The sequence below is a fragment of the Phanerochaete carnosa genome (genome assembly GCF_000300595.1).
Source record: "Phanerochaete carnosa HHB-10118-sp unplaced genomic scaffold PHACAscaffold_3, whole genome shotgun sequence".
Taxonomy (NCBI): Eukaryota; Fungi; Basidiomycota; class Agaricomycetes; order Polyporales; family Phanerochaetaceae; genus Phanerochaete; species Phanerochaete carnosa.
In genome coordinates this window covers 2,169,049-2,184,516 of record NW_006767630.1, presented here as the reverse complement: position 1 = coordinate 2,184,516, position 15,468 = coordinate 2,169,049, and the positions used below count along the sequence as shown (strand labels likewise).

Genomic DNA, 15,468 nt, shown 5'->3' with positions numbered 1-15,468 from the left:
AAACAGTCTATATTTCACTCGTGGTACGTCCGTCGCCTCCTCAGTATACCCGAGCTCGCATTGACAGACTGCCTGTCCCTCGTACATGCAAGGTAACGACGCTGGATCGTATTGCCTTCTCGAATCCCTGTGGGCGTTGTCAATGTCAATGAGGCCTGGTAGGATGTAACCTGGTGTAATGCAGTTCCGAAAGCTTAACTTGAGGATATTAGCGAGCGCTAAAAGGTCACGTGTTTAGCCAAACAGGACCAGACAAGGCTGGCAGAATCTGCTCCAATTCATCCGTGCTCTGGTATATTCGATGTCGAAACCAAGGTATGCATTTATTTGAGTGCTATAACCATTGATTGTGTCCACTAGTGATATGACTTGGGCGGTGGTTCGCGACTACTTATTTGGTCGAGCATTGTGTAGTACTTGTCTCTGGAGGACCCTGATCTTAGTTGAGCTCGAGAAGCTGACGAACGAATTAAATGGTTCTTTGCCAAGGAAATTGCGCCAATTGCGCTATTGGGAGATGTCGATGAACTGTCTGCAAGGAACAGTGCGCAAAACACTCGTCCAGTTTTAATTTGCTGGGCGGATGCTATCATCGTCGCTCAGGTACATTTCGCCCGGATTGCTAGCCGAACACCGACAGGCGTCTAGGCAAGTCAAGAATCTGAGATGTGCCACTCACGAGTTACATAGCCGAGAGCTCGCCAGCAGGATACCGCTATTACCTTGCGTCGACGTTGCCGACCTCCCACAGTACAAAAGACGTCTGGGTGCTCTTGTCTTAAGTAATGGAGATATGTGTGTTTCCCTCAGGTCTACGTGCAACATGGCCCTGAAAGCGCCCACATGGCAGCAGGATACCGCGATAATGCTATTACGCCTTTGGGATTGACTTTTCTGAGCTTATGAACAGATATACCGTTGACACAAGGCTCAACTGTCCTTTATCTGGACTTCAGACCTGTGCGGCGAAGTTTCATATTCAGTCATCAAATATCTCGGGAATATTCATACAATGCCTCCGCGTTTTGAGCTCGCGCATTGCCATCGCTACTTGCAATCCAATCCTCTGCGCCGACTGCATTTTCTATGCGACCCGTGACTTACTCCGCATTGACTTTTCCACCTCTAATTGCTCATAACATGTTCTTTGCGGGCCATAGATCGACTCGCTGACAAATGGCCTACTTAAGTTTGTCTGACGGATTAGTAGTCGCCCGTCAAGCAGGGAAGTCTGTATCGATATGCGCCCGTTCGAGCCTCGCGGTGTGTCGTGGGATATCACGGGACTTGGATTGGCCTCGTGCATAGGTGTAGGCTGTGCTTGTCCTCCAAGGCTTAAGCATTGCAGCGAGGTATGCGTGTGTTCGTCGTTACTCACTTTCTCATAGACAGCTGACTCGACGTCGTTTCGAAGCATGTCGACTCATAATGCCTCAGCAGGGGACATTCTCGGGCCTGGGGGGCCCCGGCTTCGGAAATGCTCTACTCGTCCCCGGAGCCTGCCAATTCCCAAGCCTAAGCCGACACTAAACATTCCCCGCGCCGCAACATGTCCCCTTCCAGAGCCTCGAAAACCGCCCAGGGCTGAAAGCAACGACTTCGGTGGCGGCCTGGGGTCTTTGCTTGAGAGCCCTACCTCTATGTGTGCGGCCTCTCTGTCCAGTTCATCGTTAGTCTCACAAAATCCACTACCGCCTCAAGACGACACGATATGCGACTTGGGGTCACTTTCCGTCCCTATTCTGAACAGCGAAACTCCACTGATCAAGAACTCTACTCTATTGCAGGACGGCAATATCTCTGCAGAATATACGAACGTGGCTCTGCCTGGAACTGCAGGAAACTCCGCTCCTAAGCTAGAGGGTTCAGGGGCATTAGAGATCGAGCCATTTGCGCCGCAGGACTGTTGCCAGCAGAAGTATCATCGTTCAATCTCATAGTGAGTCTCTGTCTGTGTTCACGTCCAGTTTCTAATTTTTTCGTGTATAGCCCATCTAACGCTGAGCACTCGAAGATCACTATGATACAGCCGGGTCAGGTCGACTTCGAACGGTAAACCCTAATCATGTGATTCAACTGCATGAGCAATTGAATCTGCCTGAATACCAGCCCGGAACTAGAGAGGGGATGGAAAGCGTACGAATGCCCCGAAGGGAAGCTGCTTTTCTACGATGCAGACCGCGTACGTGAATTGTACAATTTTCGAGCTGCTATATCTAACAGCTCTATAGAGCCTATTAACAATGACAAATCTCTACGAACCTACGAACATTCGGCATATCAACATCGCTGGGGACTTGTTACTAGAACAGCTTAGACTGATGAAAAGTGCAGCACCAGACTCAGAAATCGTCATCTCGAAAGGTGACGGAGACAAGATTCTTTATTACGCCGCCAGCATGTCGAAGCAGTGCATTTTCTGGTTCGAAGAGGTCCCTGTGACTCTGGTGACAGACAGCGGAAGAGCCGTTGTGTCGCAGTCTCATCTTGGTGAGCAAATACGTTGTGCTTGATGATGTGCCTTATATTATTGTTATAGAGAAAGCCATTCGTGCTCAGTTCTGGTACGCTTGCTAATCGAGTGAGTATCCTGAGGCACACGGATGTTAGGCCTGTGGCTGATGCATCCATGTAGAGTCTCCCCAATATTTGCGAAAGTTGATCCTTACAGGCAACACGTCGAAATGTTTCCCAATCATCGCGGCTTGCCGGGAGCTGTCATTCGGGAACTCAAAGACACGTTTATGCACGGACTCTGTGGTATGCTGCTCCTGACCTGTCTAAACGAGCATAAACTCAAATCTAACTCCCGCCACAGACTATATCACCTCTCAGTCATCAATGTTCCCGTATGATTCCGGCACTATCGAGCAGCTATCCAAATGCTTCTCATCGATGCAAGGTGCGTTCACACGAGTGTTCTCTGAGAGCCATGGTACCGAATGCCACCGTCACATAGAAAACGTTAATAACCCTCATAACACTGCTGTGGCGGCTCGCCTCCTCAACACTATCTGTAGGTCCGTCTGCATACCACATCGAACTCTCTCTGACCTTCATCAGATAAAGAACGTTTTTTGCAGTTCTTCGGCGAACCAGGAGCCAGGCTAGATCGAGAGGACAGTGCCCTCGACACTCCGAAACGACCTCGCAGCTTGGCATTTAACATAATTTCCCCTTGGCTATTCTTCATGCCCTTCATTTACTTGAAGGAGCTGGAGCGTACGTATGTGGACAACTCTGTCCACTATTTCTTCTGGCGCCAGTTCATTTCCGGGCTCAAGAGGGACTGGGAGAACTCGATCACACCAGTCAGTATATCCGCGCGCTGCGCGACTACGCTTCGCTAAAATTGCCACAGGCCACCGTTCTGCTCTCCGCCAACGTCGGATTCCTGTCGATCAACACGGTAGACGTCACGAATACCCCGAACAAGTCTGCTGCACAGATTATGAGCTACATTTCGTCGCTTCTGAGTCTATTCATCTACATTGTCTCGCAAATCTTGAGCCGACACCATCGACATCATGCTTACGGACAGGCTGATAAAGCAGTGTGTTTCCTGTAACATCCACACTAGCTGAGAACGCTGAATTTGTTACAGTTGGACTACATCCTCAAGCGAGAAAATCGCCTCATCGGTCTGCAAGGCGTGGCTATCGCGTTCAGGTGAGCGGCGCAGATGGGCTCGTAGTCTCGTTACTGACGCGACACCGGACAGCCTCCCCGTGGCTCTTTTTCTGTGGAGGTAAGTTGTCTTGGCGGGATGTCTCTCCCAGCGTGGCAATACTGATGTAGTTGGCGATCATAGCATGCTCACGTTCCTCATGGCACTCATGTTCGTATTTTTCGAACGTACCGGCCTATCGACAAAATTGCCGATGGCCACGGTCCTAGGCTTCTTGTTCGTGACTGTGCTCCTGCTCCTTTACTTCGAAGGGGAGGGTACTATCTCAGAGCTATCTCCATTCGCAAATTCACGATCACTCCTGACGAAAACAGCCCGTGACAGCCTTTCATCTTGCCGTCAGTGGTGGGCTCGTATCTTCGGCCACTCGCCACCCGATGAGAGCTTGAAGCTCTCCGAGTGGTCTATAAGGCGATATTACAAGCATAAACATGCCAGCTCCTCCACCTTACCCGGACCAGGTAGCGCTTAGGGTTGTATGATCATGATACTAGACGGCAGCGGCAGGGTCGCATGCTCATTAATTTCTACATCGTGATACCGGTACATTTCTGCCTCATATCCGGAGTATATGTATTGCCGACTATATATCACGCTTTGCTCACTGTCGTCTGTCGCGACCTTCAATTTACGTTGAATTTGCATGGGCAGAGGCTGTACATGGAACCCTTCGATCCACTTCCGACAACATATTCCAAGCACAGCGCTAGCGTTCGATGCTCTTCATTTGCACCCGTCGCTATGCCCGTGGGCTACCCACCATGCTGTCTCCCGCCTATTAGCCACGAGCCATCGGCTGTGACTCGCTGCTTAGAGACCAAAGCAATGACAGATACAACGGGACTGCCTCGATCGTGTGGATTGAGCCGCCAGTATATCTGAGCCTCAAGCTCAAGTGCTGCAGCCCTCAGACGCAAGAGACTGTGATCCCCTCCCCACCTACCGAATGGCACTGGTCTAGCTAACATGTACATCAACGAGATGTCGACTGTAGTACCGCTTTGTCTACCGGAGGAGCATACCGTACACGCGAGAAGACTTCGTGGCTCAGGACTACCAGCAAAACGGTCTTACGCTGAGGGCCTGACGAAGCTCAACGTTCAATATCAATTTTCATGGTCAAGCTAGTGCTCGAGAGGGGAGCATGCCCGAAGCAGAGTCTTAGAATTGACCGTCCCCAGTGCTTACTGAGCACCACTGACGGCACTGAGGGAACGCGCGGGCCGGTATCTGAGAGACAATACGAGGCAAGGCTGACTGAACGCCCTGACGCAGATCTGACACAACCTGTTGAACCTTCGTCAGGGGTGTTTCAGGGCCCGCGCCGCGCGGTTTTGCCGATTCGGAAACCCTGCACTCGTTCTAAGTCACTCATCAATGCATCAACACCGGGCAAGAGGGCGTCGCCAAGGATGGCTAGTGTACACAAAGCATGTCCAAGACCAGCGACGCATATGCGGAAGTCGCATTTGAGGTCGTCATCCCACAAATCAAGCTACATACACCAGTTTGATAAGCCTTAAAAGTTAAACACTTACCGGTACTTACCTGCTGCAAGCAGGACGGTCAACATGAGCGCAACATCAGACTCTTCAGATGCTCTTGATCTCATACATTCCCCAGCCCTCTTATCTTTCTCGGTAATGGTATAGGCAGAATCGACGCCGACGCCGAGGTGTCTCAACCCAGAGATATCAAACATTGGGGATACCATTCTGCTATACAGCGTATTCCTCTGGTGCGCAAACTCGCTGGCTCGCATCATGGCCAATCCTGCAGCCCCTGTTATAACGGGCACAATCCCGTTCACCCGCGATGGCGAGACCTACCAAACCTTCTACAAGCTCTTCGGCTCTCTGGAGAACTGCAAGCGTCGGCCTCTCGTCGTGCTGCACGGCGGTCCGGGGTTCGTGCACGACTACCTCTTGCCCTTCAGCGACCTCGCCGTGATGGCGGACACTCCTGTAGTGCTGTACGATCAGCTCGGCAACGGGCTCTCGACGCACTTGCGCGACAAGCCCGCCGAGTTCTGGTCCATCGACTTTTCATTGCCGAGCTTGAGAATGTACTCGCACACCTGGGCATCGACGGCGAGTTTGACCTCGGAGGGCACAGCTGGGGTGGGATCCTCGCAGCCGAGTTCGCCGTGCAGCGCCGGCCGCGCGGCCTGCAGCACCTCGTGTTCACAGACTCGCTCGCCTCGCACTCGCTCTGGCAGGAGAGCAACGCGCAGCTCATAGTGACATTCCCACCGGACATCCAGGCCGCGCTCAAAGCGGGCATGGCGGACCCCAAGGCGTACTACGACGCGCTCCTCGTGTTCTGCAAGAAGCACGGGTGCACTGTAGACCCCATGCCGAAGGAGTACTTGCGTGTCTTTGAGGTGGCGTTCAGTGAAAGCGGAGACCCGACGGTCACCTCGATGATGTGCGTCCCCGTCGTCCTCCCCCTTTATCCGAAAGCGTACTGACCCACAAGACGCTGCTAGGTATCCTAAACTCCTGCCTTGGTCGATCATCGACCGGTTGCACAACATAGAGGTACCGACACTCGTGGTGAACGGCGCCGATGACGTTGCGCAGGACTTTGTCGTCGAAACTTTCTTTCAGAAGAATCCGAAGGCAAAGTGGATCACTTTCGCGAACTCTAGCCATACCCCGTTCTGGGAGGAGCGCGAGTTGTACATGAAACGACTGGCAGACTTTTTGGAGCTGTAATCACGACTTTTAGGGGTAGGATAGCCCAATCTACGAGGTGCAAACGAGCAGGCATCACGTAAGACAAATAGAAGAGCCAACGAAGGATTGTGATGAACAGGGATACAATCTTCTTATCTATTGGACACAGTTCCCGTATCCCGTATCCCAAGAGGTCAGATGCAGCGAAGAGAAGGTAGCTCAGTTGAACTTGGGAATGTCAAAGATGCCTTCGGGTCCATCGAGAGTGGGTTAGTTGCCGCGTGGCAGGGAATGTACAAGGCTCGGCCCCACCGATTCTAGTAGATGTACTCCTTGTCCTTTTTGGGGGCAATGCAAGGGTGATCGGAGTGTTGCGTCAACTGTTAATAGCTTGGGAGTTGCATGGACTACACCGACTGGCTTGCGAATCAAGAGGAAACGTTAGAGGAGTCCGCACAAGTCTTCGGATGTGTAGGCTGGTCGACCGTGATGTATTGATACCCTTTCGGCGGAGGCTCCGGCTTGGGTCGCTTAGGATTCCGGGTATCATCCAATAACACGACTAGGTCTCGCTTATGGCCCACCGCACCAAGCATTCAGTATGGCCACACGAGGGTAATTGTACACATATATTTTCGGTATTTTATGTACTGAGGTTGTGGAGTGAGCGGAAGAACCAAGCCGGTTTTCATTTGTTCAGCCCTTTATGCTTTACTTAGAGTAGGATATTGCATCATTAGGATAGCTTCTATCATGCTTGCGCTATCCAAGCTGTGACGGTCTTATTAACCACCACCTACTCTACGAGTACGGGAGTCTAAAGTTACAACTGGGAGAGAAGTCTATATGACACTATAGACGCATTCTTGCTTTTACTTAGCGGCATCCATCTTCCTGCGACCAATGCCGCGGCCCACGTAGCCCCACTCGATCTGGTGTGCCTGGGTGATCACGACGCCGAGATCCTCGGCAAACTGCCACACCGCGCCGGGGTTCTTCTGGAAGTGGCGACCGACGAAGGTAACGTCGGCCCAGCCATTGGCGAGCACCTCCTCCGCGACATTGCCGTCGCAAATGCCGCCAACGGTGGCGACGAGTATCCTGCCATCGACTGCCTTGCGAATGTGGTCCGCGAGGTACGCCTGATACGCGGCGTGGCGGTCCTCCTGGTGCACGAGGCGCAGCTCCTGCAGAGGGTGTATGCCGCCGGAGGAGACGTCAATGAGGTCAACGCCGTGCTCGGCTACGATGCTTGCGAGGCGTGCAGAGTCCTCCACACGCCACGACGGCTCGTCGGGGAGGGTGTTCTCGAGAAGATCACTTCCGGATATCCTGAGATAGTGAGTCAGTACTCACGTTCCGCTCAGAATGATGCAAAGAGAGCGCACCTCATGAACAGGGGCATGTCCTCAGGGATGATGGCACGCACCGCGTCGATGATCTCGAGGTGGATGCGGATGCGGTTCTCGAAGCTCCCGCCATACGCGTCTGTCCGCTTATTTGAGATCGGGCTGAGGAACTCGTGCAGCATGTAGCCGTGCGCGCTGTGGAGCTCGATGACATCGAAGCCAGCTTTGACAGCACGCTTTGCAGCGTCGACGAAGCCCCGCTTGAGGCGCTCAATGCCCTCCTTCGTGAGTGCGTGGGGCTTGTTGTAGCCAGGGCCGTGGGTGACGTCGCTTGGCGCAAGGACACCGTTCGGCCAGCCGTCTTGGTCTTCGCCCGCGGATGCGCCGAGCGAGAGCCAGGGCGCGACCATGGATCCTTTGCGGCCGGAGTGCGCGAGCTGCATCCCGATTTTCTGGTTCTGCGAGTGCGCGAAGGTGACGATCTCGACCCACTTCTGCATCTGCTCATCGTTCCAGATGCCGGCGTCCTCAGGCGTGATACGGCCCTCAGGGAGCACGGCGGACGCCTCGACCATGCTCAAACCGGGGCCGCGCTGGAGAATGCCACCGACTGACAACAAGGCTAGTTCATTTGTCATTTCTGGTAGCGAAGAGAGAGGTGCTCACGGTGTGCAAGATGCCAGGGGCTGGGCACACCGTTCTTTGTGGAGTACTGGCAGAGCGGTGAAAGCTGCATGACACGCGTCAACCGAGGCGTACAGAAGAGGCGCAATGGCACATACCCAGATCCTGTTATGGAACTCGATACCACGGATGCGCAGGGGCTGGAACAGCTTCGGAATGGGCTTGTCATCCGGCTGGGGGTCGAGCGCAACGCCCGCGGGAGGGATCTGCGCAGGGGTGAAATAGGGAATGCCCTCAGTAGGGATGTTATCGAACTTCTCAGCCGCAGCGGACATGGGTAGTGCTATGTGGAGATTGTCTGTAAAGTGTCCGGTGCATGCCGGCCCACCTCTTATACCTTTTCCACCGTGCACGCGTCGGATCCCGACAAGCCTACACGCTTTATATGCACAGACCTTACGGGGATAATGACCCGTGGAAGCATCTTTGCGTCCGAAGATTCTCGCCAACGTTGCACCACGTCTCGCGTAGGTGCCCGGACATAACCTATCAACGTTGAGTCAGCCGGTACGCCGAGGCAGCAATCAGGCCCTTACTCACGCTTTGCAGTACTACGATGTGTGAAAAAGGCTGTCAAGGTTTGTTCGAGCCAAGTTGAGGAGAGCTTTCCGACTCGAGCCAAAGTCGTGTCATCTCGTCGTCCGAAACGTCCGTCCACTGTAACATCTTCGTGCGCCATGTCCCGGGGCAGCCTTTGTCGATCATGCTCATTTTGGAGACCATCCACTCGTCATGAACCGCAGCAGTCAGCCACCGACTCGAAACACGTCGGTATTACAGCTGAAAATTGTACAAGGCTGTGCAGAGTTACCATCGAGAAGCCCATGGGTGTGCAACGTGAGTATCCGGCGCATTGCAGTGGGAATGCATGCTCCAAAGCGCACGACCTTCGCTTCTAGCCTACTAAGCGACGCCCATCCGTGGGTAACAATGAAAACACTCCGGCGTGTGTCATGCACTAACGGCGAGGAGTTAAGGCTAGTCATTGATCGCAAGAAGTTTTGCGACGCCGAGTAGGTAAGTAATAGAGAGAAAAACAATGAGAGCATGCAAATTGGATGGAATTCCGGAGGCAGGGCGCATCACAAAGGAGGATACGCAAAAGAAACGAGACGCGGTCAACGGCCAGCGATCTTATGCGTTTGTTATCGTCTGACGCGCTTCACGTCTCCACCGTCCGCGACCTCAAGCGTGGCAAGAGGCTCTCTTCGCCCGCTCGAAACGTGCGACAGACCCATGCCTTGCGCCGGCCTTCGCGCCGGTGATTCCCTAGGGAATGTCGCGTTCAGCAAGGCTCGCATCGCCCCTGAAATCCAATAGTCACCTTATCGCGTCTGCGGGGCGCTTCACACCAGCACTTAATCCAGATGGGGGTTTCCCACTCTGGTTGTTCTAAGTCCATGGGGCAATTCAGGATGATATCGCGATAGGCTGAGTCAAAGGTACGCACCAACTCCACCGGGAAGTGGAAAGCACCGGACGACGTTTGGCTCGTTCGTGTGGGCTGATTACTCGACGACGATCCGGACTGATGTCTTGCTGAGTTGCCGGACTGCCTAGGGAATCTTTGTTGCTGTCCCAGTCGACTCTGTTGAGGCACACTCGGTCGGCTGGGCTGTTGCTGCTGTTGCTGTGGCACTACTACAGCAGCGATCGGAGGCTTGTGCCCACCCAGGACACTTGGTCCCTCCTCGATATCGATATCGCTCAGCGAGCAGTTCGTCATGTCGAAGTCTCCAAGCCCTCCAAGCCCGTCGTGGTCGAGCGGACGCCCGGTGTCCGCCGCCGCCTCGCCTAGGTCGACAGTCGCAAAGAAGGCGTCGTCCTCCGAGTCAAGCCCAAAAGATTCTTCTTCTTCGTAGCTCTCCGTCTTGGCCTGCGCGGCGGGGGGCTCGGGCTGGGAAGGCGAAACAACGGACAGCCCCACGACGGAGCTTTGTGGCGCGGGTACGAAGCTGACTCGTTTTTCGATAGCTGATGTAGACGCTGAAGCAGAGACCGTTTGGGGCGGCGGTGGCTTCGGTTCGTAGACTGTTCTGGGCGCGAGTTTCGGTTTCTGAGGCTGCTGAGGCTGGTTCGTGGAAGTCTGGATCGCTTGATTTGTCGGTGGCTTTACGGGTCCAGACGTCGAAGCATTCATAGGACGAGAAGCTACATTCTGATCAGCGAGACCCATTGATGACGTGCCCTTCGCTAGATTATTCGAGGATGCCGTCAGACCAGAAGTTGAGCGCGCAGGTGGCGGTGGCGGCGTAGACTGAGCGGCAGATTGATTCGTCGCTGAGCAGCTGTTCGTACCAGATAGACCCCCGACAGGAGTGAATGTCGAGCTGGAGGTGCCGGGGACTAAACTTCGAGGACCAGCATCGTTTCTGTTGGGGTCACACTCTGGACGTCTATGCAGCTCACTTGGATCAAACTTGGGCTGCTCGTCGAACATAACCAATGGGTGAGGGGCAAGCCTGTATATATTGTATGCCACTTACAGGTGCAACCTTGATCTTAATGACTTCTTGAGTATATGCCTTGTCGTACAAACAATTTCCCAGCAAGTTTCCAAAATTTCGGAGAGCTCGCTTCAGGCCGTCTGTTACAGCCTCCTTCTTGCACTGTAGTCACACAGAGAGTTGGTTGAGGTCAACGTTTGTGGCACTTGAGAGCACAGTATGTACTGGAGATATACTCTCGGGCGTGGCACGTACCTTATCCAGAGCGGCACCCTTGCTCTTTGAGTTCTCCAGCAAGCCATATCCAGTGTCCTCATGGAATACGCCGTCCCTCAGCGTCACACGCACAACAGCCGTCACACCAACGTTGTAACGTTGGCTCTGCTCGTTGAAGTCGATGTAGTCCGTCGAAAGGCTGACAATGCTTGAGCTCCAGCCATTGAACCCGAACACCTCGTTTGCGAGGTTGATGACCTTCCAGCCTTCAGCGTACGTGAGTTTCGGGCCACCACCGGGCCCCGGCCGCTGTGAGATATACTCGGGGCCAAGCTTCTTGTTCAGCTTCGCCTGTAGCGCCGCGATCTGTTTTGCGGTCTGTTCGGAGATGTCCTGGCATGCCAGGTCTACAGGTATGGGGGGCCGGGGGGTTGTACTAAACGAGCCGTGCATCTGAGGAGCAAAGGACATGGCACCATATACGGCGATGGCCGGGTTGGCAGGTGTGTTCTGACCGAAAGGTCCGCGGGACCGCTGCTGGGCGGTGAGGAAGGAGTCGATGAGGTGCCCGCTCAATGAGGCTGCCATGCACTTTGCAAGGCAGGGAAAAGCTATGTCGGCGGTTGCAAATAAAGAGGGAGAGGGGGACTTGTATGCGCGAGGTGGAAGGCGGGAAGAGAGAGCGTGTCTCTTCAGACGCGTGAGAACTGCCTCCGGTACCGAACAAATAGCTGACCAAACAATGGGCGTCGCGTAGAGTCACGAGACCACGTTCGGCTGCCATTGGAGATGCGCGCCATGCAAGGACTCACGTGCAAGGACTATAGTATCGAGATTTCGTGCTAATCCGGGTGATCATTAGCAACAAGCTCCACTGCAGTGAACGTGGAACACTTGTGATGGAGGTGCCAGTGCACGTCTCCCGTGATTGGCCTGTGGCCTTTCATACATACACCGCCCCCCGAAGCGGAAGGCGTGCTTCATAATAGCCACCGAATCTTCTGCAATCTTGACATGCTTGACAGCCGCTCTGGACTTCGCCGATGATATCCAAACAATATTGCCTCCCGTCTCATAAGTACACCTCACCGAGTAGCATAATCGGGACTCGTCATACTGACTATTTTGAGTCTAGACTGTCCACGTCTGGACTCTACCTCATGCGCTTCAATAGCCACATCATGTCCTTCACTTGCAGCCAGCCTGAGGTGTACTCAAACTCTTCCTTTCCTCATTGCCGCGATACACGCGGCCTAAAGGTTCACAGGAAGGTTCTATGGGCGATGCGCGCGCCAGGCGGTGCATCGATTCAATTCTACATGCGAGACGTCAGAACTAGGGTCTGCCTCGTGTCGATTAGGCTGTGTATGGAGCATGGGACTTAAAGACGACAGTCTTGCGCAAGGTGGTAGCCTTCGCTCCTCCCCTCACAGAGAAGTGCTGACTAGACTCCAGCCACACAATGTCGACTGTCCCTCCTGTCGGAGGCTTTGGAGGCAGGATACCAAGGGTTTCCAGTACAAGATACGACCTGGGACCTGTGGCCGAGTATCCCGTCTCTGATCACGCTGTCTTCGGCTCTTCTTCTTTGTTTCCCTTCGAACGCTCATCAGGCCTTGGTGAGGCCCCAATCTCCGTGCCAAGCCTGTCAAGCGACAATATACCTGACAACGGGGGTCTTGCGTCAATGGTGGACAGCTGCAATATTCCTACTGCTGGTCCCAATGCTCCTCAAGCTACGAGACGAGATACAGACGACGGCAACGCTGAGCCGGCTTTGCCAATCATATGCGTCCCCCCCCTCGACGTGAATGGCGTGAAATACCACAGAGATGTCTTCTAGTACGTGGTAATGCTCGTCCCCTACATCCTTCCACTGACAGAATATCAGCCCTCTAGACGCATCGAGATCTAAAGTCCTGATCATTCGACGTGGCGTATGGGAGTTCAAGCGGTAAGGTTATGGCTTTACAACGCCGATAGTATCAGACTGACTGCGTGGGCATCAGGCCGGGTATCCCACTCGGCTGGAAGGCCCATGAATGCCCAGAAGGAAAACTATATTTCCACCATAAATCTCGAGTACAGCATTCTGATCGTTTGAAAGACTACCAGCTCACATCTTGCGTAGCGTCTGTTGACGATGACGGACATACAAGACGATCAGAATTGCCGGCAGATTGAGCGAGCTAGTGACGACCTGCTGTCTCAGTTGGCAAGTATGGATGCTCCGGATGATGCAGAGATGACCTTGATGAAAACTAGCAATGAGGAGGGGGAGGACGTCATCGGGTATTATGTGGCGAGTATGTCGCACCAACGTATCTTTTGGTTCAAGGCAGTCGACGTGTCTCTCGTCACGAACGGCGAGCGGGCGGTTGTGTCTGAGATGCATCTTGGTAAGTCGCTCTCCGTGCGGAACCCGGGAACTGCCTCATGACATGGCTTGTTGTAGAGAAGGCCATACGAGAGCAGTTTTGGTGTGTTTCACATATCGTTCATGCCACTTGGCGGACACTAATGACACGGCAGGCAACACGTAGAGATGTTCCCGAACCACCGCGGCTTGCCGGGAGTTGCGATACGTGAGCTCAAGGATACGTTTACATATGGCCTGTGCGGTATGTTCACGCCTGCGCCCCTTCCCCATGAGTTATTAGCTTACATGACTGCTCCAGACTACGTCACGTCGCATACATCCATGTTTGCTTTTGACCCTGACACTATCGAGAAGCTAACTCGATGCATGGAGGGCATGATAGGCATGGGTTTTTCTTCTTTAATCAGAACGATCAAGTGTTAATATATCTTCATCTTGCTGTAGAGGACGAAATAAACCCCGCCAACACGGCAGCAGCAGCAAGGCTACTAAACACAATATGTACGCAGTACATCCGTTGTCTGGGTACTCTACTCAACATGTGCTACAGATAAGGAGCGCTTTATACACTTCCATGGTGAAGCTGGTGCCCGGCTGGATCGCGAGGACAATGCTTTCGTGGCCGGTATCAAGGGCCCTCGGTCCCACTTTTTTTATTTAGTCACGCCTTTCCTGTTCTTCATACCGCCCGTGTACCTCAAGGATCTTGAGCGTATATGTGTCGACAACTCGGTCCATCGTTTACTCTTGCTCCAGCTCATCAACAGGCTTAAAAGGGACTGGGAGAGCTCGATTACTCCAGTGAGTCTATCATATAACTCGCTTTGCACAACATCGATCACATTACGCTATACAGGCCACCGTCTTGCTCTCAGCAAATGTCGGTTTCTTAGCAATCAATAGCATCGACACCACGAGTCCCAACAAAAGCGCTGCTCAGATTTCGAGCTACATCTCGTCGATCTTTAGTTTGTTCATCTACGTCGTTGTGCAAATTCTTAGCAGGCACCGTTGGCATCACAACAATGGACAGGCGCACGATGCCGTGAGGCACCATTGCAACTCGCTTTGCAGTGCGGTCCCGTCTGATATCGTTTCCAGTTTTTTCTATACATCCTCAAGCGCGAGAATCGCATAATGGGTATTGAGGGTGTGGCCATTGCATTTAGGTGTGTTCAATATCTATCCAGAAGCCAGATTCTCGCTGACATAGGTGAGTACAGTCTTCCGACTGCTCTCTTTCTTTGGAGGTTAGTAGCCCGTCACGATATTTGACGCTGTACTACCGCACACTAACTAATCCATCACAGTATGGTCACATTCCTGGTGGCGTTGATGTTCGTCTTCTTTGAAAACAGCAGCGTCGCGACAAAGGTGGCCATGGGCGCTGTCGTTGGCTTTATGGGGGTCGTGGTCATTCTACTACTCTACCTGGAAGGCGAAGGCACGATCGCCGAGCGGTCGCCATTTTCCCATGTTTGGGCGCTGCTCGCCGAAACGCTGTGCTCACTATACAAGAGGTGGTCAAACAAAGACCCCAGCTGTCCGCGCTTGTGACTCAGAAGGCGCCAAAATGTTAGAAACGAGTCTTTGGCAAGCACGGTAGCACTATCGAGCTTATCTGGTCCGTAGTAGTGCTGTCTTGTGGCCCATACGCTCAGGCGCAGTGCTCGTGTACCAGGGAGTCACTTCACCTGTACAGCTATGCCAGGGTAATTATACCCAAGTACACAGTCTGAGACCGAGCTGATGGCGAATGGCGAATGGTCAGTTGCCTGCAATATGTGGAGCGCGACCAGGGCTCACAGAAAAATATCGGGCTTCGCTGGAGGTCGAGACTTAGTCCGGGTGACCACTAGCAACAAGCTCCACTACAGTGAACGTGGAACACCTATGATGGAGGTGCCAGTGCGCGTCTCCCGTGATTGGCCTCTGTGGCCTTTCATACGCCGCCGCCGCCACCGCCGCCGCCTCCTCCCCCCCCGGGCACGAAGCGGAAGGCGTGCTTCCAGTCATACTAGCCACT

General features: G+C 53.5%; 6 protein-coding genes across 6 annotated transcripts; 3 read left to right on the top strand and 3 right to left on the bottom strand.

Moving 5' to 3' along the window:
- The first annotated feature begins 1,033 nt into the window (after nucleotides 1-1,033).
- On the top strand, nucleotides 1,034-4,339 carry PHACADRAFT_206944 (uncharacterized protein). Its single transcript, XM_007393368.1, has 13 exons — nucleotides 1,034-1,939; nucleotides 1,990-2,052; nucleotides 2,110-2,182; nucleotides 2,232-2,490; nucleotides 2,540-2,564; nucleotides 2,672-2,760; nucleotides 2,819-2,902; nucleotides 2,960-3,016; nucleotides 3,064-3,311; nucleotides 3,362-3,553; nucleotides 3,605-3,669; nucleotides 3,722-3,748; nucleotides 3,812-4,339. Exons 1-13 carry the CDS (start codon nucleotides 1,416-1,418, stop codon nucleotides 4,158-4,160), a joined length of 2,055 nt encoding a protein of 684 aa, XP_007393430.1. The 5' UTR covers nucleotides 1,034-1,415; the 3' UTR covers nucleotides 4,161-4,339.
- Nucleotides 4,340-5,216: 877 nt separating this feature from the next.
- On the top strand, nucleotides 5,217-6,425 carry PHACADRAFT_182489 (uncharacterized protein). The gene is made up of 3 exons (XM_007393367.1): nucleotides 5,217-5,753; nucleotides 5,804-6,115; nucleotides 6,177-6,425. The coding sequence occupies exons 1-3, from the start codon at nucleotides 5,452-5,454 to the stop codon at nucleotides 6,403-6,405; spliced, it is 843 nt and encodes a 280-aa protein (XP_007393429.1). The 5' UTR covers nucleotides 5,217-5,451; the 3' UTR covers nucleotides 6,406-6,425.
- A 615-nt stretch (nucleotides 6,426-7,040) lies between these two features.
- On the bottom strand, nucleotides 7,041-8,801 carry PHACADRAFT_139745 (uncharacterized protein). Its single transcript, XM_007393366.1, has 4 exons — nucleotides 8,498-8,801; nucleotides 8,382-8,445; nucleotides 7,755-8,325; nucleotides 7,041-7,698 (listed from the first exon to the last, which is right to left on the bottom strand). The coding sequence occupies exons 1-4, from the start codon at nucleotides 8,672-8,674 to the stop codon at nucleotides 7,239-7,241; spliced, it is 1,272 nt and encodes a 423-aa protein (XP_007393428.1). The 5' UTR covers nucleotides 8,675-8,801; the 3' UTR covers nucleotides 7,041-7,238.
- A 629-nt stretch (nucleotides 8,802-9,430) lies between these two features.
- On the bottom strand, nucleotides 9,431-10,742 carry PHACADRAFT_252127 (uncharacterized protein; the record flags this gene model as incomplete). Its single annotated transcript, XM_007393365.1, has 3 exons — nucleotides 9,850-10,742; nucleotides 9,724-9,791; nucleotides 9,431-9,668 (listed from the first exon to the last, which is right to left on the bottom strand). Coding segments are annotated over exons 1-2 (793 nt in total), but the record flags the coding sequence as incomplete, so codon positions are not given.
- A 71-nt stretch (nucleotides 10,743-10,813) lies between these two features.
- Nucleotides 10,814-11,515, bottom strand: PHACADRAFT_90029 (uncharacterized protein; the record flags this gene model as incomplete). The annotated part of the gene is made up of 2 exons (XM_007393364.1): nucleotides 10,814-11,008; nucleotides 11,102-11,515. 2 exons carry the CDS (start codon nucleotides 11,513-11,515, stop codon nucleotides 10,814-10,816), a joined length of 609 nt encoding a protein of 202 aa, XP_007393426.1.
- Nucleotides 11,516-12,516: 1,001 nt separating this feature from the next.
- PHACADRAFT_252123 (uncharacterized protein) lies at nucleotides 12,517-15,186 on the top strand. The gene is made up of 13 exons (XM_007393363.1): nucleotides 12,517-12,904; nucleotides 12,954-13,016; nucleotides 13,072-13,144; nucleotides 13,194-13,461; nucleotides 13,518-13,542; nucleotides 13,595-13,683; nucleotides 13,741-13,824; nucleotides 13,887-13,943; nucleotides 13,993-14,243; nucleotides 14,299-14,487; nucleotides 14,544-14,611; nucleotides 14,666-14,692; nucleotides 14,753-15,186. The coding sequence occupies exons 1-13, from the start codon at nucleotides 12,525-12,527 to the stop codon at nucleotides 14,997-14,999; spliced, it is 1,821 nt and encodes a 606-aa protein (XP_007393425.1). The 5' UTR covers nucleotides 12,517-12,524; the 3' UTR covers nucleotides 15,000-15,186.
- The last annotated feature ends 282 nt before the right edge of the window (nucleotides 15,187-15,468 follow it).